Here is a 22,612-nt window from a genome sequence, read left to right as displayed (position 1 = left end):
TACAGTGGTGATTTTACTAGACGTACAGTGGTGATTTTACTAGACGTAGTGGTGATTTTACTAGATGTACAGTGGTGATTTTACTAGACGTAGTGGTGATTTTACTAGATGTACAGTGGTGATTTTACTAGATGTACAGTGGTGATTTTACTAGACGTACAGTGGTGATTTTACTAGATGTACAGTGGTGATTTTACTAGATGTACAGTGGTGATTTTACTAGACGTACAGTGGTGATTTTACTAGACGTACAGTGGTGATTTTACTAGATGTACAGTGGTGATTTTACTAGACGTAGTGGTGATTTTACTAGATGTACAGTGGTGATTTTACTAGACGTAGTGGTGATTTTACTAGACGTAGTGGTGATTTTACTAGATGTACAGTGGTGATTTTACTAGACGTAGTGGTGATTTTACTAGATGTAGTGGTGATTTTACTAGACGTAGTGGTGATTTTACTAGACGTACAGTGGTGATTTTACTAGACGTAGTGGTGATTTTACTAGACGTAGTGGTGATTTTACTAGATGTACAGTGGTGATTTTACTAGATGTACAGTGGTGATTTTACTAGATGTACAGTGGTGATTTTACTAGATGTACAGTGGTGATTTTACTAGATGTACAGTGGTGATTTTACTAGACGTAGTGGTGATTTTACTAGACGTACAGTGTTGATTTTACTAGACGTACAGTGGTGATTTTACTAGACGTAGTGGTGATTTTACTAGACGTAGTGGTGATTTTACTAGACGTAGTGGTGATTTTACTAGATGTACACTGGTGATTTTACTAGACGTAGTGGTGATTTTACTAGACGTACAGTGGTGATTTTACTAGATGTACAGTGGTGATTTTACTAGACGTAGTGGTGATTTTACTAGACGTACAGTCGTGATTTTACTAGACGTAGTGGTGATTTTACTAGATGTACACTGGTGATTTTGAAAATGAAATGAAAAAGTCTGCATGCGGGGCTTGAAAAGACTGATGATTCATAGTACATAGACAGGCCTCTGAAAACACTGCCTGCACAGAACCTGGGGATTACCTTGTTTTTATATTGTATTGCTTTTTATTTTCTATTTGATGTGATATTTCAACAGTTGCTGTGTTCGTGTAGCCTCTTTAAAACACTCTGGGATCACATTTAGAGTTGGATGTAATATCTGGATGTTTTTATTATAGGTAGGACTATGAGGCTATTGGTCATAGCCAGCAATGTTTGAATTGAGTCAATGACTTGATCTGCTCTAAACCAGGGCTGTGTAACACATATGGTTATATGTGCAAGGTAAACATTTTTAATCCCGTTTTGATTGGAAGGGGTTTCAATGGCGCTGCCCCCCCCCCTTCATTCTAAACACGTGATGTGCAAGACAAATGTTGGCTATTGTTATTATTGTACTTGTTTTTATATTAACATACGTTTTATTAATGTTATCATATAGTCTGACTTGATGTGATGTGTGTCTTGCTACGAACGTCTTATGAGAAGTTAGAATGATTGTCACAACATTTGACACAATAAACTTTGTTGACTTTAAATTTGTGAGAGTCTGACAATGTCTAATACTGTAATTCACTATATCCTATTGATTTGAATATAAAATACACTATGTCCTATTGATTTTAATATAATACATTATATCCTATTGATTTTAATATAATACATTATATCCTATTGATTTTAATATAATACACTATGTCCTATTGATTTTAATATAATACATTATATCCTATTGATTTTAATATAATACATTATATCCTATTGATTTTAATATAATACACTATATCCTATTGATTGTATTAATTGGTTTGCACTGTTCATTGCAAAGTTCTCTAAACTATCAACATAAGCCAATATAAGGATTAAGCTGGAACGATACTAATTGTATTTCGGCTGTTAGGTTCTAGTGGTCGGGTCGGGATGGCATAAGATGTTCTCTTCATTACGCTCATCCATCCACTTGTCCCTTTAATTTGTTTCTCAGCAATGGAAACGGCTCATCCACCATCATCACCAGCCAGTGTTTGATCTTCTGGTAGGATGTACGCATGCGCTCCTCATTGGGTTCTCGGAGCTTTCTGGAGTAAGTTGGATGTGCGTTCTCCTCACTCGCATCAAAACTGTTACGATGGGGAAGCTCAGGAAAAACCACTCTGGAATTTTAACGTTTTCGTTCTTTTTTACTTTTATCTGCTGTGCGCAAAGGTAAATTAGAATTTGTGTTTTTACGCGCATTATTCAATTCCATTGCATGGCATGTATCCTAGGCTATTTAACACGCCATCCCGCTGTATCTTGTCTTTAAGTAGCTATTTGCACGCCGATCCCCTTCTGTTCTGTCTTTCCCCTCAGCGCCAAAGATCTGAGGGATCCCAGTAATATGCCGCTGGTTAAAGACACGGTCGACAGACTGATGAAAGGCTACGACATTCGGCTGAGGCCAGATTTCGGAGGTAAGAAGAAAGACAAAAGGAAAGCAAATCGAGATGATGAATGTCATGTTTGATGCCATTTATGACGCGCGGTGCTATACATGTTTAATGAATTGCTGCAAAAACCTCTGGTACAATTTTCCCCTCATGATCAATGTTCCATCCATAGACTAGGCTACGTCTCCAATTACAGTGATATTACAGTGTAATAGCCTACCATCCAAATAAAAACGTTTTTTTCCCCCGTCACCAAAAACCTTTTCCAATGTACCACCTTCAAATGATGAAATACGACATGCTAGTCTATTCTGTGTGCAGAAGAAGGGTCTCTTAACTTGCTGATCGATTCTATTCGCAGCCTATTGAACTTCTGGTTGCCTACCGTTCTGTCTGAAACGAAAATCATAAAGGGAGTTCCAAATGATGATGCTGATGATTATAGCCATTTTAATTGACGATGATAATCATTAAGACTGCATAAAACATTTATCATGTACATTGATGAGAGAACGTGGCGATCTATCATAGATAGCGACCTACTGGTAGAATAACGGTACCACATTATAGAATAACGGTCACCAAATTCTTATTTCTAATAGGTAAAGAAATAATCCCCTTCTCCTTTTATTAATAAGCTGTTTTTCTTCGCTTCACAGGTGCGCCGGTGGCAGTGGGGATGAATATAGACATAGCCAGCATAGACATGGTGTCTGAAGTCAATATGGTACGTGCATTAATATCGTCCTCCTTATATGTTTCTCAGTATGCCTGGCTGAGTAGATTCGTATAGAGAAACCTATAACGCATTGTCATCCATGTTTGAAAAGGGCACTTAACGCATGTCACGTTCTGCATTATGGTAAATGATGGTAACGACGCGGCGGAGTCTGATGATGAATTGATTCTCGTGTTGAATAGTGTTCTATCGTTCAGTGGGCTCAAGCTCCGTCTCAGGCTTTGCATTTACCATTTTTTCGGCCATGGATGGTGGATGTGTGTTGGTTCCCATTTGAATTCAAAACACACGCTCACTGGCGCACTTGTACTGACATCCTTGCGCAGACGGACGGTCGAGGCTGTGGCGTCTTGTCTTTCAGTTACTTGACTGCTATCATTTTATTTGACATGCGGCGCGGCGCGTTATAACGCCAAGTCAAGAAGACGAAGGGGGAAAAAACAGAGATATTTCCCAATTTCCCTTTTCTCTCCTAATACAAACGCATTTTCAACGTGATTGCGCCGCGCGCTCCTTTGGGAGAGTTATCTTGCTCGAGCCTCACTTCACTTTGAAGCGCGAGGGGGAGCGCATCATCAGCTACGTAAATTACCCCCCCCCCCGTCAGACCATGAGTGATGACGTAGACATGTGGTTAATAATGCACGCCTGGACTAAGGATGGTAATCACCTGGGTATTTCATCGAGCTCCACTACACAATGTTAGGGTCGAGTCCCAAATGACACTCTTTTCCAAAATATAGTGCACTAATTTTTTTTATTCCATATACAGTGAACTACTATTGACCAGAGCCCTATGGTTCCCTGGTGAAAAGTAGTGTATTATATAGGGGTCCCAATCTCCGTGCTGGAGAAAACCACGAGGTACACAGACATGGTATGAACAGGATCTCTCTCTGTATCTTATGTAACACTGTATCAATGTTTTGCTATGGAAGAGGCTTGGAGGGGAGACTTCTGTTCTCCTTACCCAACTGAATTCATATTGGATTCATTGTTGCATTTGACATGGTTTTTCCAGTGGATTTTATTGTGAAGATTTCATTTCATTTATCTGAGTGTACATTTGTCCTTAAATAAGATTTGTGTGGTAAGATGGTGTGTTAGTTGGTTGGTTGGGGCTTGATGCTGGAAACACAGTGAGACGCGTGTTGTTGTGGGGTTTGATTCCTGTGTGGACCATGTGTACTGAATCACTATAATGCTATAGGTCGGCCTGGATAAAAACATCATCAGCTGAATTACCATAGTACTTCCCGTGAGGAAGGGATTTGGAAGTTAGTTTTGGTTAAAGAGGATGCAGCTAGGATGAAAGGGCTGTGGGGGTCCTCTGGTATGTCAACCAGTATTCCCTCCCTCCTCCCCTCTTCACCTCCCTCCTCCCCTCTTCACCTCCCTCCTCCCCTCTTCACCCCCTTCTTCACCTCCCTCCCCCCCTCTTCACCCCCCTTCTTTACCTCCCTCCCCCCTCTTCACCCCCCCCCTCTTCACCCCCTTCTTCACCTCCCCCCCCTCTTCACCCCCTTCTTCACCTCCCTCCCCCCCTCTTCACCCCCTTCTTCACCTCCCTACCCCCCCTTCACCCCCTTCTTTACCTCCCTCCCCCCCTCTTCATCCCCTTCTTCACCCCCCCCCTCTTCACCCCCTTCTTCACCCCCCCTCTTCACCCCCTTCTTCACCCCCCCCTCCTCACCCCCTTCTTCACCTCCCTCCCCCCTCTTCACCCCCTTCTTCACCTCCCTCCCCCTGTCTCTGACCTGGATTTCCATGGAAGCCACCTTTATCTCTCTAAAGGGTGATGTTACTTCAAAACTCTGATTCCACATACACTTGCATTCATCCGTAAAAAAAACACTGCTTCATACAGGCAGCCACTCAGTGTGTAACAAAACTGTAAGAATGAACAAAACACAAAAGAATGAACAGAACAGAACAGTAAATTGAGAGAGAGACAGACAGAGAGGGAGGGAGAGACAGACAGAGAGGGAGAGAGAGACAGATAGATAGATAGAGAGCGAGAGAGAGAGAGAGAGAGAGACAGACAGAGAGACAGAGACAGAGACAGAGAGAGAGAGAGAGAGAGAGAGAGAGAGACATAGAGACAGAGAGACAGAGAGACAGAGAGAGAGAGAGAGAGAGAGAGAGACATAGAGACAGAGAGACAGAGAGACAGAGAGAGAGAGAGAGAGAGAGACAGAGACAGAGACAGAGAGAGACTTAGACAGAGAGACAGAGAGAGACAGAGACAGAGAGAGAGAGAGAGAGACAGGAGAGAGAGAGAGAGAGAGAGAGACAGAGAAAGACAGAGAGAGAGAGACAGAGAGAGAGACAGAGAGAGGATGAGGACTGACGTCATGCCAACTCCCTGTAGCTATGAGAACATTCATCTCGTTTCGTTTCACGGAGGAGAGAGAATTGGCTTGCAGGGCAGGAGCAAGCCTCTCCTCTCTTCCTCTCTTCCAAAACGGCTGCACGGCCGACGCATTTAGATGAAATGAAAACGGCAAAAAATACTCTCCCTCCCTCCCTCCCTCTGTCTCTCTCTCTCTCTCTTTCCCTCCCTCCCTCCCTCTGTCTCTCTCTCTCTCTCTTTCCCTCCCTCCCTCCCTCCCTCTGTCTCTCTCTCTCTCTCTCTTTCCCTCCCTCCCTCTCTTTGTATCTCTCTCTCCCCTCTCTCCCCTCTCCCTCATTCTCCCCTCTCTCACTCCCTCTCACTTGCCATCGGCCCACACATAGTCATTATTACCTTCTGAATGTGAATCCTCCTCTCATGGTTATGTAACAACCTTCTAACAGCAGACAGGTTGGTGGTGGTACTGGAGTTCCTCTCTGTCTCCTCTAACAACAGACAGGTTGGTGGTGGTACTGGAGTTCCTCTCTGTCTCCTCTAACAACAGACAGGTTGGTGGTGGTACTGGAGTTCCTCTCTGTCTCCTCTAACAACAGACAGGTTGGTGGTGGTACTGGAGTTCCTCTCTGTCTCCTCTAACAACAGACAGGTTGGTGGTGGTACTGGAGTTCCTCTCTGTCTCCTCTAACAACAGACAGGTTGGTGGTGGTACTGGAGTTCCTCTCTGTCTCCTCTAACAACAGACAGGTTGGTGGTGGTACTGGAGTTCCTCTCTGTCTCCTCTAACAACAGACAGGTTGGTGGTGGTACTGGAGTTCCTCTCTGTCTCCTCTAACAACAGACAGGTTGGTGGTGGTACTGGAGTTCCTCTCTGTCTCCTCTAACAACAGACAGGTTGGTGGTGGTACTGGAGTTCCTCTCTGTCTCCTCTAACAACAGACAGGTTGGTGGTGGTACTGGAGTTCCTCTCTGTCTCCTCTAACAACAGACAGGTTGGTGGTGGTACTGGAGTTCCTCTCTGTCTCCTCTAACAACAGACAGGTTGGTGGTGGTACTGGAGTTCCTCTCTGTCTCCTCTAACAACAGACAGGTTGGTGGTGGTACTGGAGTTCCTCTCTGTCTCCTCTAACAACAGACAGGTTGGTGGTGGTACTGGAGTTCCTCTCTGTCTCCTCTAACAACAGACAGGTTGGTGGTGGTACTGGAGTTCCTCTCTGTCTCCTCTAACAACAGACAGGTTGGTGGTACTGGAGTTCCTCTCTGTCTCCTCTAACAACAGACAGGTTGGTGGTGGTACTGGAGTTCCTCTCTGTCTCCTCTAACAACAGACAGGTTGGTGGTGGTACTGGAGTTCCTCTCTGTCTCCTCTAACAACAGACAGGTTGGTGGTACTGGAGTTCCTCTCTGTCTCCTCTAACAACAGACAGGTTGGTGGTGGTACTGGAGTTCCTCTCTGTCTCCTCTAACAACAGACAGGTTGGTGGTGGTACTGGAGTTCCTCTCTGTCTCCTCTAACAACAGACAGGTTGGTGGTGGTACTGGAGTTCCTCTCTGTCTCCTCTAACAACAGACAGGTTGGTGGTGGTACTGGAGTTCCTCTCTGTCTCCTCTAACAACAGACAGGTTGGTGGTGGTACTGGAGTTCCTCTCTGTCTCCTCTAACAACAGACAGGTTGGTGGTGACTGGAGTTCCTCTCTGTCTCCTCTAACAACAGACAGGTTGGTGGTGGTACTGGAGTTCCTCTCTGTCTCCTCTAACAACAGACAGGTTGGTGGTGGTACTGGAGTTCCTCTCTGTCTCCTCTAACAACAGACAGGTTGGTGGTGGTACTGGAGTTCCTCTCTGTCTCCTCTAACAACAGACAGGTTGGTGGTGGTACTGGAGTTCCTCTCTGTCTCCTCTAACAACAGACAGGTTGGTGGTACTGGAGTTCCTCTCTGTCTCCTCTAACAACAGACAGGTTGGTGGTGGTACTGGAGTTCCTCTCTGTCTCCTCTAACAACAGACAGGTTGGTGGTGGTACTGGAGTTCCTCTCTGTCTCCTCTAACAACAGACAGGTTGGTGGTACTGGAGTTCCTCTCTGTCTCCTCTAACAACAGACAGGTTGGTGGTACTGGAGTTCCTCTCTGTCTCCTCTAACAACAGACAGGTTGGTGGTGGTACTGGAGTTCCTCTCTGTCTCCTCTAACAACAGACAGGTTGGTGGTGGTACTGGAGTTCCTCTCTGTCTCCTCTAACAACAGACAGGTTGGTGGTGGTACTGGAGTTCCTCTCTGTCTCCTCTAACAACAGACAGGTTGGTGGTGGTACTGGAGTTCCTCTCTGTCTCCTCTAACAACAGACAGGTTGGTGGTGGTACTGGAGTTCCTCTCTGTCTCCTCTAACAACAGACAGGTTGGTGGTGGTACTGGAGTTCCTCTCTGTCTCCTCTAACAACAGACAGGTTGGTGGTGGTACTGGAGTTCCTCTCTGTCTCCTCTAACAACAGACAGGTTGGTGGTGGTACTGGAGTTCCTCTCTGTCTCCTCTAACAACAGACAGGTTGGTGGTGGTACTGGAGTTCCTCTCTGTCTCCTCTAACAACAGACAGGTTGGTGGTACTGGAGTTCCTCTCTGTCTCCTCTAACAACAGGCAGGTTGGTGGTACTGGAGTTCCTCTCTGTCTCCTCTAACAACAGACAGGTTGGTGGTGGTACTGGAGTTCCTCTCTGTCTCCTCTAACAACAGACAGGTTGGTGGTGGTACTGGAGTTCCTCTCTGTCTCCTCTAACAACAGACAGGTTGGTGGTACTGGAGTTCCTCTCTGTCTCCTCTAACAACAGACAGGTTGGTGGTGGTACTGGAGTTCCTCTCTGTCTCCTCTAACAACAGACAGGTTGGTGGTGGTACTGGAGTTCCTCTCTGTCTCCTCTAACAACAGACAGGTTGGTGGTACTGGAGTTCCTCTCTGTCTCCTCTAACAACAGGCAGGTTGGTGGTACTGGAGTTCCTCTCTGTCTCCTCTAACAACAGACAGGTTGGTGGTGGTACTGGAGTTCCTCTCTGTCTCCTCTAACAACAGACAGGTTGGTAGTACTGGATTCCAGAGCCAGCTTCAGACAGGTTGTTGGTAGTACTGGATTCCAGAGCCAGCTTCAGCCAGGTTGTTGGTAGTACTGGATTCCAGAGCCAGCTTCAGACAGGTTGTTGGTAGTACTGGATTCCAGAGCCAGCTTCAGACAGGTTGTTGGTAGTACTGGATTCCAGAGCCAGCTTCAGACAGGTTGTTGGTAGTACTGGATTCCAGAGCCAGCTTCAGACAGACAGGTTGTTGGTAGTACTGGATTCCAGAGCCAGCTTCAAACAGGTTGTTGGTAGTACTGGATTCCAGAGCCAGCTTCAAACAGGTTGTTGCTAGTACTGGATTCCAGAGCCAGCTTCAAACAGGTTGTTGGTAGTACTGGATTCCAGAGCCAGCTTCAAACAGGTTGTTGGTAGTACTGGATTCCAGAGCCAGCTTCAAACAGGTTGTTGCTAGTACTGGATTCCAGAGCCAGCTTCAGACAGGTTGTTGGTAGTACTGGATTCCAGAGCCAGCTTCAGCCAGGTTGTTGGTAGTACTGGATTCCAGAGCCAGCTTCAGACAGGTTGTTGGTAGTACTGGATTCCAGAGCAAGCTTCAGACAGGTTGTTGGTAGTACTGGATTCCAGAGCCAGCTTCAGACAGGTTGTTGGTAGTACTGGATTCCAGAGCCAGCTTCAGACAGACAGGTTGTTGGTAGTACTGGATTCCAGAGCCAGCTTCAAACAGGTTGTTGGTAGTACTGGATTCCAGAGCCAGCTTCAAACAGGTTGTTGCTAGTACTGGATTCCAGAGCCAGCTTCAAACAGGTTGTTGGTAGTACTGGATTCCAGAGCCAGCTTCAAACAGGTTGTTGGTAGTACTGGATTCCAGAGCCAGCTTCAAACAGGTTGTTGCTAGTACTGGATTCCAGAGCCAGCTTCAAACAGGTTGTTGGTAGTACTGGATTCCAGAGCCAGCTTCAGACAGGTTGTTGGTAGTACTGGATTCCAGAGCCAGCTTCAGACAGGTTGTTGGTAGTACTGGATTCCAGAGCCAGCTTCAGACAGACAGGTTGTTGGTAGTACTGGATTCCAGAGCCAGCTTCAGACAGGTTGTTGGTAGTACTGGATTCCAGAGCCAGCTTCAGACAGACAGGTTGTTGGTAGTACTGGATTCCAGAGCCAGCTTCAGACAGACAGGTTGTTGGTAGTACTGGATTCCAGAGCCAGCTTCAAACAGGTTGTTGGTAGTACTGGATTCCAGAGCCAGCTTCAGACAGGTTGTTGGTAATACTGGATTCCAGAGCCAGCTTCAAACAGACAGGTTGTTGGTAGTACTGGATTCCAGAGCCAGCTTCAGACAGGTTGTTGGTAGTACTGGATTCCAGAGCCAGCTTCAGACAGGTTGTTGGTAGTACTGGATTCCAGAGCCAGCTTCAGACAGGTTGTTGGTAGTACTGGATTCCAGAGCCAGCTTCAGACAGGTTGTTGGTAATACTGGATTCCAGAGCCAGCTTCAGACAGGTTGTTGGTAGTACTGGATTCCAGAGCCAGCTTCAGACAGGTTGTTGGTAGTATTGGATTCCAGAGCCAGCTTCAGACAGGTTGTTGGTAGTACTGGATTCCAGAGCCAGCTTCAGACAGGTTGTTGGTAGTACTGGATTCCAGAGCCAGCTTTAGACAGGTTGTTGGTAGTACTGGATTCCAGAGCCAGCTTCAGACAGGTTGTTGGTAGTACTGGATTCCAGAGCCAGCTTCAGACAGGTTGTTGGTAGTACTGGATTCCAGAGCCAGCTTTAGACAGGTTGTTGGTAGTACTGGATTCCAGAGCCAGCTTCAGACAGGTTGTTGGTAGTACTGGATTCCAGAGCCAGCTTTAGACAGGTTGTTGGTAGTACTGGATTCCAGAGCCAGCTTTAGACAGGTTGTTGGTAGTACTGGATTCCAGAGCCAGCTTCAGACAGGTTGTTGGTAGTACTGGATTCCAGAGCCAGCTTCAGACAGGTTGTTGGTAGTACTGGATTCCAGAGCCAGCTTCAGACAGGTTGTTGGTAGTACTGGATTCCAGAGCCAGCTTCAGACAGGTTGTTGGTAGTACTGGATTCCAGAGCCAGCTTCAGACAGGTTGTTGGTTGCTCCTCTGTCTTTCTCCTTCTCAGATGTCCAGTCTTGAAGACTGAAGCTGTGTTGAGAGTTGGAGTAATGTCCATTTTAATGATATAAAGCAAAACAAATTCCAATACCAATTCTACATTTTCCATATTTGAAAGGATTAGGTTTATCCAGCCCAAAAGAAATCACTGGGGCAAGAGTCTGATTAAACATAAGGAACCATATCATCTCTATTACATCCCCCCCCACCCCCCCACCACACAGACACAGCACTGTAATACCCCCCCCCCACCACCACACAGACACATCACTGTAATACCCCCCCACCACACAGACACAGCACTGTAATACCCCCCCCACCACACAGACACATCACTGTAATACCCCCCCACCACACAGACACATCACTGTAATACCCCCACCACCACACAGACACATCACTGTAATACCCCCCACCACACAGACACATCACTGTAATACCCCCCCACCACACAGACACATCACTGTAATACCCCCACACACAGACACATCACTGTAATACCCCCCACCACACAGACACATCACTGTAATACCCCCCACCACACAGACACATCACTGTAATGCCCCCCACCACACAGACACATCACTGTAATACCCCCAACACACAGACACATCACTGTAATACCCCCCCACCACACAGACACATCACTGTAATACCCCCCCACCACACAGACACATCACTGTAATACCCCCCCCCACCACACAGACACATCACTGTAATACCCCCCCACCACACAGACACATCACTGTAATACCCCCCCACCACACAGACACATCACTGTAATACCCCCCCCACCACACAGACACATCACTGTAATACCCCCACCACCACACAGACACATCACTGTAATACCCCCCCCACCACACAGACACATCACTGTAATACCCCCACCACCACACAGACACATCACTGTAATACCCCCCCACCACACAGACACATCACTGTAATACCCCCCCCACCACACAGACACATCACTGTAATACCCCCCCACCACACAGACACATCACTGTAATACCCCCCCACCACACAGACACATCACTGTAATACCCCCCCACCACACAGACACATCACTGTAATACCCCCCCCACCACACAGACACATCACTGTAATACCCCCCACCACACAGACACATCACTGTAATACCCCCCCACCACACAGACACATCACTGTAATACCCCCCACCACACAGACACATCACTGTAATACCCCCCCACCACACAGACACATCACTGTAATACCCCCCCCACCACACAGACACATCACTGTAATACCCCCCCCACCACACAGACACATCACTGTAATACCCCCCCCACCACACAGACACATCACTGTAATACCCCACCCACCACACAGACACATCACTGTAATACCCCCACCACCACACAGACACATCACTGTAATACCCCCACCACCACACAGACACATCACTGTAATACCCCCCCACCACACAGACACATCACTGTAATACCCCACCCACCACACAGACACATCACTGTAATACCCCCCCCCCACACAGACACATCACTGTAATACCCCACCCACCACACAGACACATCACTGTAATACCCCCCACCACACAGACACATCACTGTAATACCCCCCACCACCACAGACACATCACTGTAATACCCCCACCACCACACAGACACATCACTGTAATACCCCCCCACCACACAGACACATCACTGTAATACCCCCCCACCACACAGACACATCACTGTAATACCCCCCCACCACACAGACACATCACTGTAATACCCCCCCACCACACAGACACATCACTGTAATACCCCCCCCACCACACAGACACATCACTGTAATACCCCCCACCACACAGACACATCACTGTAATACCCCCCCCACCACACAGACACATCACTGTAATACCCCCCCCACCACACAGACACATCACTGTAATACCCCCCCCACCACACAGACACATCACTGTAATACCCCCCCACCACACAGACACATCACTGTAATACCCCCACCACCACACAGACACATCACTGTAATACCCCCCCCACCACACAGACACATCACTGTAATACCCCCCCCACCACACAGACACATCACTGTAATACCCCCCCCACCACACAGACACATCACTGTAATACCCCCCCACCACACAGACACATCACTGTAATACCCCCACCACCACACAGACACATCACTGTAATACCCCCCCACCACACAGACACATCACTGTAATACCCCCCACCACACAGACACATCACTGTAATACCCCCCACACACAGACACATCACTGTAATACCCCCCCACCACACAGACACATCACTGTAATACCCCCCACCACACAGACACATCACTGTAATGCCCCCCCACCACACAGACACATCACTGTAATACCCCCCCACACAGACACATCACTGTAATACCCCCCACCACACAGACACATCACTGTAATACCCCCCCACCACACAGACACATCACTGTAATACCCCCCCCCCACCACACAGACACATCACTGTAATACCCCCCCACCACACAGACACATCACTGTAATACCCCCCACCACACAGACACATCACTGTAATGCCCCCCCACCACACAGACACATCACTGTAATACCCCCACACACAGACACATCACTGTAATACCCCCCCACCACACAGACACATCACTGTAATACCCCCCCACCACACAGACACATACACTGCTCAAAAAAATAAAGGGAACACTTAAACAACACAATGTAACTCCAAGTCAATCACACTTCTGTGAAATCAAACTGTCCACTTAGGAAGCAACACTGATTGACAATACATTTCACATGCTGTTGTGCAAATGGAATAGACAACAGGTGGAAATTATAGGCAATTAGCAAGACACCCCCAATAAAGGAGTGGTTCTGCAGGTGGTAACCACAGACCACTTCTCAGTTCCTATGCTTCCTGGCTGATGTTTTGGTCACTTTTGAATGCTGGCGGTGCTTTCACTCTAGTGGTAGCATGAGACAGAGTCTACAACCCACATAAGTGGCTCAGGTAGTGCAGCTCATCCAGGATGGCACATCAATGCGAGCTGTGGCAAGAAGGTTTGCTGTGTCTGTCAGCGTAGTGTCCAGAGCATGGAGGCGCTACCAGGAGACAGGCCAGTACATCAGGAGACGTGGAGGAGGCCGTAGGAGGGCAACAACCCAGCAGCAGGACCGCTACCACCGCCTTTGTGCAAGGAGGAGCAGGAGAAGCACTGCCAGAGCCCTGCAAAATGACCTCCAGCAGGCCACAAATGTGCATGTGTCTGCTCAAACGGTCAGAAACAGACTCCATGAGGGTGGTATGAGGGCCCGACGTCCACAGGTGGGGGTTGTGCTTACAGCCCAACACCGTGCAGGACGTTTGGCATTTGCCAGAGAACACCAAGATTGGCAAATTCGCCACTGGCGCCCTGTGCTCTTCACAGATGAAAGCAGGTTCACACTGAACACATGACAGACGTGACAGAGTCTGGAGACGCCGTGGAGAACGTTCTGCTGCCTGCAACATCCTCCAGCATGACCGGTTTGGTGGTGGGTCAGTCATGGTGTGGGGTGGCATTTCTTTGAGGGGCCGCACAGCCCTCCATGTGCTCGCCAGAGGTAGCCTGACTGCCATTAGGTACCGAGATGAGATCCTCAGACCCCTTGTGAGACCATATGCTGGTGCGGTTGGCCCTGGGTTCCTCCTAATGCAAGACAATGCTAGACCTCATGTGGCTGGAGTGTGTCAGCAGTTCCTGCAAGAGGAAGGCATTGATGCTATGGACTGGCCCGCCCGTTCCCCAGACCTGAATCCAATTGAGCACATCTGGGACGTCATGTCTCGCTCCATCCACCAACGCCACGTTGCACCACAGACTGTCCAGGAGTTGGCGGATGCTTTAGTCCAGGTCTGGGAGGAGATCCCTCAGGAGACCATCCGCCACCTCATCAGGAGCATGCCCAGGCGTTGTAGGGAGGTCATACAGGCACGTGGAGGCCACACACACTACTGTGCCTCATTTTGACTTGTTTTAATGACATTACATCAAAGTTGGATCAGCCTGTAGTGTGGTTTTCCACTTTAATTTTGAATGTGACTCCAAATCCAGACCTCCATGGGTTGATAAATTGGATTTCCATTGATTATTTTTGTGTGATTTTGTTGTCAGCACATTCAACTATGTAAAGAAAAAAGTATTTAATAAGATTATTTCTTTCATTCAGATCTAGGATGTGTTGTTTAAGTGTTCCCTTTATTTTTTTGAGCAGTATAGTTACATAATTTGTGAGGTAGAACGGCTTGTGAGGTAGAACGGCTGTAGGGTTGTAGGGTTGTGAGGTGGAACAGCTGTAGGGTTGTAGGGTTGTGAGGTAGAACGGCTGTAGGGTTGTGAGATGGAACAGCTGTAGGGTTGTAGGGTTGTGAGGTGGAACGGTTGTAGGGTTGTAGGGTTGTGAGGTGGAACGGTTGTAGGGTTGTAGGGTTGTGAGGTTGAACGGTTGTAGGGTTGTAGGGTTGTGAGGTTGAACGGTTGTAGGGTTGTGAGGTGGAACAGTTGTAGGGTTGTAGGGGTGTGAGTTGGAACGGTTGTAGGGTTGTAGGATTGTGAGGTTGAATGGTTGTAGGGTTGTGAGGTTGAACAGTTGTAGGGTTGTAGGATTGTGAGGTTGAATGGTTGTAGGGTTGTGAGGTTGAACAGTTGTAGGATTGTGAGTTGGAACGGTTGTAGGGTTGTAGGATTGTGAGGTTGAACGGTTGTAGGGTTGTGAGTTGGAACGTTGTAGGGTTGTGAGGTGGAACGGTTGTAGGGTTGTAGAGTTGTGAGGTGGAACAGTTGTAGGGTTGTAGGGTTGTGAGGTGGAACAGTTGTAGGGTTGTGAGGTTGAATGGTTGTAGGGTTGTGAGGTTGAACAGTTGTAGGGTTGTAGGGTTGTGAGGTTGAACGGTTGTAGGGTTGTAGGGTTGTGAGGTGGAACAGTTGTAGGGTTGTGAGGTGGAACGGTTGTAGGGTTGTAGGATTGTGAGGTTGAATGGTTGTAGGGTTGTGAGGTTGAACAGTTGTAGGGTTGTGAGTTGGAACGGTTGTAGGGTTGTGAGGTAGAACGGTTGTAGGGTTGTAGGGTTGTGAGGTGGAACAGTTGTAGGGTTGTAGAGTTGTGAGGTGGAACAGTTGTAGGGTTGTAGGGTTGTAGGGTTGTAGAGTTGTAGGGTTGTAGGGTTGTGAGGTGGAACGGTTGTAGGGTTGTAGGATTGTGAGGTTGAATGGTTGTAGGGTTGTGAGGTTGAACAGTTGTAGGGTTGTAGGATTGTGAGGTTGAATGGTTGTAGGGTTGTGAGGTTGAAGAGTTGTAGGGTTGTGAGGTTGAACAGTTGTAGGATTGTGAGGTTGAATGGTTGTAGGGTTGAACAGTTGTAGGGTTGTAGGATTGTGAAGTTGAATGGTTGTAGGGTTGTGAGGTTGAAGAGTTGTAGGGTTGTGAGGTTGAACAGTTGTAAGGTTGTAGGGTTGTGAGGTTGAATGGTTGTAGGGTTGTGAGGTTGAAGAGTTGTAGGGTTGTGAGGTGGAACGGTTGTAGGGTTGTAGAGTTGTGAGGTGGAACAGTTGTAGGGTTGTGAGGTGGAACAGTTGTAGGGTTGTAGGGTTGTGAGGTTGAACGGTTGTAGGGTTGTGAGGTGGAACGTTGTAGGGTTGTAGAGTTGTGAGGTGGAACAGTTGTAGGATTGTGAGGTTGAATGGTTGTAGGGTTGTGAGGTTGAATGGTTGTAGGGTTGTGAGGTTGAACAGTTGTAGGGTTGTAGGATTGTGAGGTTGAATGGTTGTAGGGTTGTGAGGTTGAAGAGTTGTAGGGTTGTGAGGTTGAACAGTTGTAGGGTTGTGAGGTTGAACAGTTGTAGGGTTGTGAGTTGGAACGGTTGTAGGGTTGTAGGGTTGTATGGTTGTGAGGTGGAACGGTTGTAGGGTTGTAGGGTTGTGAGGTGGAACGGTTGTAGGGTTGTAGGGTTGTGAGGTTGAACAGTTGTAGGGTTGTATGGTTGTGAGGTGGAACGGTTGTAGGGTTGTAGGGTTGTGAGGTGGAACAGTTGTAGGGTTGTGAGGTGGAACGGTTGTAGGGTTGTAGGGTTGTGAGGTGGAACAGTTGTAGGGTTGTATGGTTGTGAGGTGGAACGGTTGTAGGGTTGTGAGGTGGAACAGTTGTAGGGTTGTGAGGTGGAACGGTTGTAGGGTTGTAGGGTTGTGAGGTGGAACGGTTGTAGGGTTGTAGGGTTGTGAGGTGGAACAGTTGTAGGGTTGTGTCCAGTTAATTTGCAAAGTTGATAACAAGGAGGTGTAGAATGAGGTTGTTTTCAGTCTGCCCTCCCCATTGCTCCCAGCTTGCTGTTTTGTGCTGGGTGTGTTTGATAAACAGTTGGTGTGTAAGGGTCTCTTTCTGTTTAGTTCATTAATTAGGCCTACACGTGGGCCTACACGTGGGCCTACACGAGGGCTAACACGAGGGCCTACACGTGGGCTAACAACTCCCACGGTTGTTGGTTTAGTTGCTGTTAAAATGGACTGCCAGACTGCCAGCACTAAAATACTGTTAATTAGTGTTCTGTGAATTAACAGATTTAAAGCAAGCGGCGGTGGTTGAGATTAATTAGTAGGGTGTGAATGTTGTGTTCATTACCATCATTACCCTGACAAGCATTATCTCTTTACATCACTTAGTTAGTTAGGAGGGAGGGCTGGTATCTGGCTATGAAGGTCAGAGAGATAGTTTAGTGAGTGAGTGAGTGAGTGAGTGAGTGAGTGAGTGAGTGAGTGAGTGAGTGAGTTAGTTAGTTAGTTAGTTAGTTAGTTAGTTAGTTAGTTAGTTAGTAGGGAGGGAGGGAGGGAGGGAGGGAGGGAGGGAGGGAGGGAGGGAGGGAGGGAGGGCTGGGATCTGTCTATGAAGGTCAGAGAGATAGTTACATAGTTACATAATTAATTACATAGTTACATAATTTGTTACATAGTTAGTTACATAATTAATTACATAGTTACATAATTAATTACATAGTTACATAATTTGTTACATAGTTAGTTACATAATTAATTACATAGTTAGTTACATAATTTGTTACATAGTTAGTTACATAGTTAATTACATAATTACATAATGAATTACATAGTTACATAATTTGTTACATAGTTAGTTACATAATTAATTACATAGTTAGTTACATAATTTGTTACATAATTAGTTACATAGTTAATTACATAATTACATAATGAATTACATAGTTACATAATGTGTTACATAGTTAGTTACATAATTAATTACATAGCCGCAGGAAGTAGGGGTGCTGTTGGTGCTGCAGCACCCCCTGATAAATGAAAAATAATAAATAATAATAATATATTTTTTTTACTAAATCATATTTCTCCTGTGTGAAATAGGATCAGGTTGGTCCCCCATGTTCATGTTAAAAATTCAAAACGGATCCTAAATCAGCACTCTACTCAGTTACATACAACCCCTACCCTGGTCAAAAGCAGTGTACTATATAGGGAATAGGGTGTCGTTTGGTATGTGTGTGAATTAGCATCCATTTTGATCATCTTGTTTGTTCTAACAACCGATTTCTGTTCCATTTTATTTTCAGCTTCTGGTGGGAAAAGTAATCGTGTGATATTTTTACTCATTGTTGCTATGACAACGCTGCACTATGTTTTTCTGGGTTTGGTGAATCAAGAAGGGAAGGAGAGTCGAGGAAAAGGAAAGAAGATAAGGTTTTTTTCCCCAGAATACGATGCTTTTTTTATTTCAAGGGTTTTGACCATGTGTAATGCAGGTTAATTCTGTATTTCTGTGAAGGTTTACAAGATGAGGAATCATATAATATCTTTTTTTGTGTTTTGCCTTCCTTCATTGTTTAACGTCATTCGTGCCTATCAGGAATAGTTATGCTTGTGTTTTATATTTACAAATAAGAATAGTTATCTGAAATAATAATTCCTAATTTAACTGACTTGAATTGCTTACTTAATCAAGTGTGTTGATGGTGGAAATAGACCAGATGTCTGAGTAGTAGCTTTACTGTAGCCTGGCCTTAATTCATTTATCAGTAGATTGATTAAGTTAAGCAACTGAAAATCAGTATGTCTTTAGAACAAGCTACCCCATCACGCCATTAGAAGCCCTAACCGGAATGTTCTGGTGACTTGTCTAATGGATCTGTCAGCCGTTTGTTTGTCCAGCCAAGTTAAGTATCTGAAAAACCCAATCCTACTAACAGTGGCTAGTGTTGTGTTGTGGAAGGCCCCAGGGGTATAGATGACTGGATAACAGTGAGTGGCTAGTGTTGTGTGGTGGAAGGCCCCAGGGGTATAGATGACTGGATAACAGTGAGTGGCTAGTGTTGTGTTGTGGAAGGCCCCAGGGGTATAGATGACTGGATAACAGTGAGTGGCTAGTGTTGTGTTGTGGAAGGCCCCAGGGGTATAGATGACTGGATAACAGTGAGTGGCTAGTGTTGTGTTGTGGAAGGCCCCAGGGGTATAGATGACTGGATAACAGTGAGTGGCTAGTGTTGTGTTGTGGAAGGCCCCAGGGGTATAGATGACTGGATAACAGTGAGTGGCTAGTGTTGTGTTGTGGAAGGCCCCAGGGGTATAGATGACTGGATAACAGTGAGTGGCTAGTGTTGTGTTGTGGAAGGCCCCAGGGGTATAGATGACTGGATAACAGTGAGTGGCTAGTGTTGTGTTGTGGAAGGCCCCAGGGGTATAGATGACTGGATAACAGTGAGTGGCTAGTGTTGTGTTGTGGAAGGCCCCAGGGGTATAGATGACTGGATAACAGTGAGTGGCTAGTGTTGTGTTGTGGAAGGCCCCAGGGGTATAGATGACTGGATAACAGTGAGTGGCTAGTGTTGTGTTGTGGAAGGCCCCAAGTGTATAGATGGCTAGCAGGCAGGCAGGCTCCCCCCTGACCCTGACTGTTTCATTTGAGACGTATACTTAACCAGCCACCGCAGGCATTCCCTTAGCTCACCAGCACAAGGAAATGTGTAAACGCAGCGCATTTAGCTAACCCAGCCCCCCCCCCACCCACCCTCTCTCTCTCGTCTGAGGGGCAGAGAGGAGGTAAGGAGAAGGACAGGACAACAAAGGGACAAGTGACTGGGCTCTGATGTGTGCAGTACCAAGGGGAAACCAGTCACTGAGTCCCCCCTTCTTCATGAAACCCATGGGTCACGAACGGTCATGTCCCAATAGGCTAACAGTACATAAATGGGTTGTTGTTATTGTGGTGGTGGCTGAGTTAATGTGATATTTACCACCATAGAATGTAAATAGCTGTGTAGCTCTAAAAAAAACTAGCTACATACAGGAAATAACAATAATGACATCATTGTTATTCTTTTATATTTCTACATGCACTACGTGACCAAAAGTATGTGGACATCTGCTCGTCGAACATCTCATTCCAAAATCATGGGCGTTAATATGGAGTTGGTCCCTCTTTTGCTGCTATAACAGCCTCCACTCTTCTGGGAAGGCTTTCCATTAGATGTTGGAACATTGCTGCAGGGACTTGCTTCCTTTCAGTTCTGTGAGCTTGTGTGGCTGAGCTGTTGTTGATCCTAGACGTATTTTATACTATTCCATTATCCTTAGATTCCTCTCTGTCTCCTTTCCTTTATGATTGTAAATGTCAGAAAAGCGATTGTTCCCTGGTTAAATAAAGGACTTCCCTGGCTAATAAAGGACTTCCCTGGCTAATAAAGGACTTCCCTGGCTAAATAAAGGACTTCCCTGGCTAAATAAAGGACTTCCCTGGCTAATAAAGGACTTCCCTGGCTAATAAAGGACTTCCCTGTCTAAATAAAGGACTTCCCTGGCTAAATAAAGGACTTCCCTGGCTAAATAAAGGACTTCCCTGGCTAATAAAAGACTTCCCTGGCTAAATAAAGGACTTCCCTGGCTAATAAAAGACTTCCCTGGCTAAATAAAGGACTTCCCTGGCTAAATAAAGGACTTCCCTGGCTAAATAAAGGACTTCCCTGGCTAAATAAAGGACTTCCCTGGCTAAATAAAGGACTTCCCTGGCTAAATAAAAGACTTCCCTGGCTAAATAAAGGACTTCCCTGGCTAAATAAAGGTGAAAACAAATCTATAATAAAAGGGAGAAGAGAAGACATGACAGAATATGACAGGACAGGATATGACAGGACAGAACAGGATATGACAGGTGAAAGTAATAGGGCTGTAGTGGAAATCTATCCAGTTCTCCCACTGGTGATACAACCAAGGAGAGGAGAGGAGAGGGAGAGGAGAGGAGAGGAGAGGAGAGGAGAGGAGAGGAGAGGAAGAGGAAGAGGAGAGGAGAGGAGAGGAGAGGAGAGGACAGGAGAGGAGAGGAGAGGAGAGGAGAGGAAGATGAGAGGGGAGGAGAGGAAGATGAGGGGAGGAGAGGAGAGGAGAGGAACAGGAGAGGAGAGGAAGATGAGGGGAGGAGAGGAGAGTTGGAGGAGAGGAGAAGAAGAGGAGAGGGGATGAGAGGAGAGGGAGCCTTGTAACTGGGACCCTTAGTGTGAGTCATAGGTTGACCTGAGATTAGGGGTCACTGAACACATCATTGATTGATTATCATTTTATTGCTTCTATAGATTTACTTTAGTTGTTTTCTATCCATTGTATTGGTTCCTTTATAATGTTACTGAAATTGTTCTATACTGAACTGGTTTTTATCTAGATCCATTTATGTTATAATGGTAGTAGATAATTTAACTATTAAATATATTAATATATATATATTTAATATATATATTAAATATATATATATTAAATATAATATTATATTTTGACATTTTAGGTAACACAAACAAAAGACAATCAAAGCAGAAGCGGGGAACAGAGCAAGGGAACTGACAAATATAGGGGAGGTAATAAACCCCCCCCCCCGGGGTACCGGCCAAGACATGGGCGCTGGGCAAGCCGGCTGGGGTGTGGGAACCCAACGAACCGGCAGGAGCGTGAGAGCCTGAAGAGCCGGCTGAGGCAAGACACCTGTAGATCCCGCTGCAACGAGGAAACGTGATGCAGGGCAACCTGGCGCCCTCGGGCACCAGGGGGGGAAGAGCGGGAGCAGACGTGACAGGTGGAGGCTTGCATGCCGAAGAACATCATTCCAACCGTGAAGCACGGGGGTGGCAGCATCATGTTGTGGGGGTGCTTTGCTGCAGGAGGGATAGATGGAATCATGAGGCAGGAAAATTATGTGGATATATTTAAGCAACATCTCAAGACATGAGTCAGAAAGTTAAAGCTTGGTCGCAAATGGGTCTTCCAAATGGACAATGACCCCAAGCATACTTCAAAAGTTGTGGCAAAATGGCTTAAGGACAACAAAGTCAAGGTTTTGGAGTGGCCATCACAAAGCCCTGACATCAATCCTATAGAACATTTGTGGGCAGAACTGAAAAAAGGGTGAGTGAGCAAGGAGGCCTACAAACCTGACTCAGTTACACAAGTTCTGTCAGAAGGAATGGGCCAAAATTCACCCAAATTATTGTGGGAAGCTTGTGGAAGGCTACCCAAAACGTTTGACCCAAGTTAAACAATTTAAAGGCAATGCTACCAAATACTAATTGAGTATGTAAACTTCTGACCCACTGGGAATGTGATGAAAGAAATAAAAGCTGAAATAAATCATTCTCTCCACTATTATTATGACATTTCACATTCTTAAAATGAAGTGGTGATCCTAACTGACCTAAGACAGGGATTTTTTACTAGGATTAAATGTCAGGAATTGTGAAAAACTGAGTTTAAATGTATTTGGCTAAGGTGTATGTAAACTTCCGACTTCAACTGTATGCTGGTTGTCAGTGTTGATGTAATGCTGGTAATGGTACATGGTGGTAATGGTACATGG

The 22,612-nt window shown here is 46.2% G+C and overlaps 1 protein-coding gene across 2 annotated transcripts in view; it reads left to right on the top strand.

The window, feature by feature from the left end:
* Positions 1-2,042: 2,042 nt before the first annotated feature.
* Positions 2,043-22,612, top strand: part of LOC106592285 (gamma-aminobutyric acid receptor subunit beta-2) — a 110,256-nt gene continuing 89,686 nt past the window's right edge. Inside the window, exons 1-3 of one of the 2 annotated variants that reach the window (XM_045717879.1) lie at positions 2,043-2,216; positions 2,364-2,464; positions 3,100-3,167. In XM_045717879.1, the coding sequence (XP_045573835.1) occupies positions 2,104-2,216; positions 2,364-2,464; positions 3,100-3,167 (282 nt within the window). In that variant the 5' untranslated portion in view covers positions 2,043-2,103. The remainder of the gene's footprint in view (positions 2,217-2,363; positions 2,465-3,099; positions 3,168-22,612) is intronic. The other variant, XM_045717878.1, reaches the window with a different exon arrangement.

This window comes from Salmo salar, chromosome ssa05 (genome assembly GCF_905237065.1).
Source record: "Salmo salar chromosome ssa05, Ssal_v3.1, whole genome shotgun sequence".
NCBI classification, from domain to species: Eukaryota; Metazoa; Chordata; class Actinopteri; order Salmoniformes; family Salmonidae; genus Salmo; species Salmo salar.
Note: the sequence above shows the minus strand (reverse complement) of the source record. Positions and strands in the feature narration are given on the sequence as shown.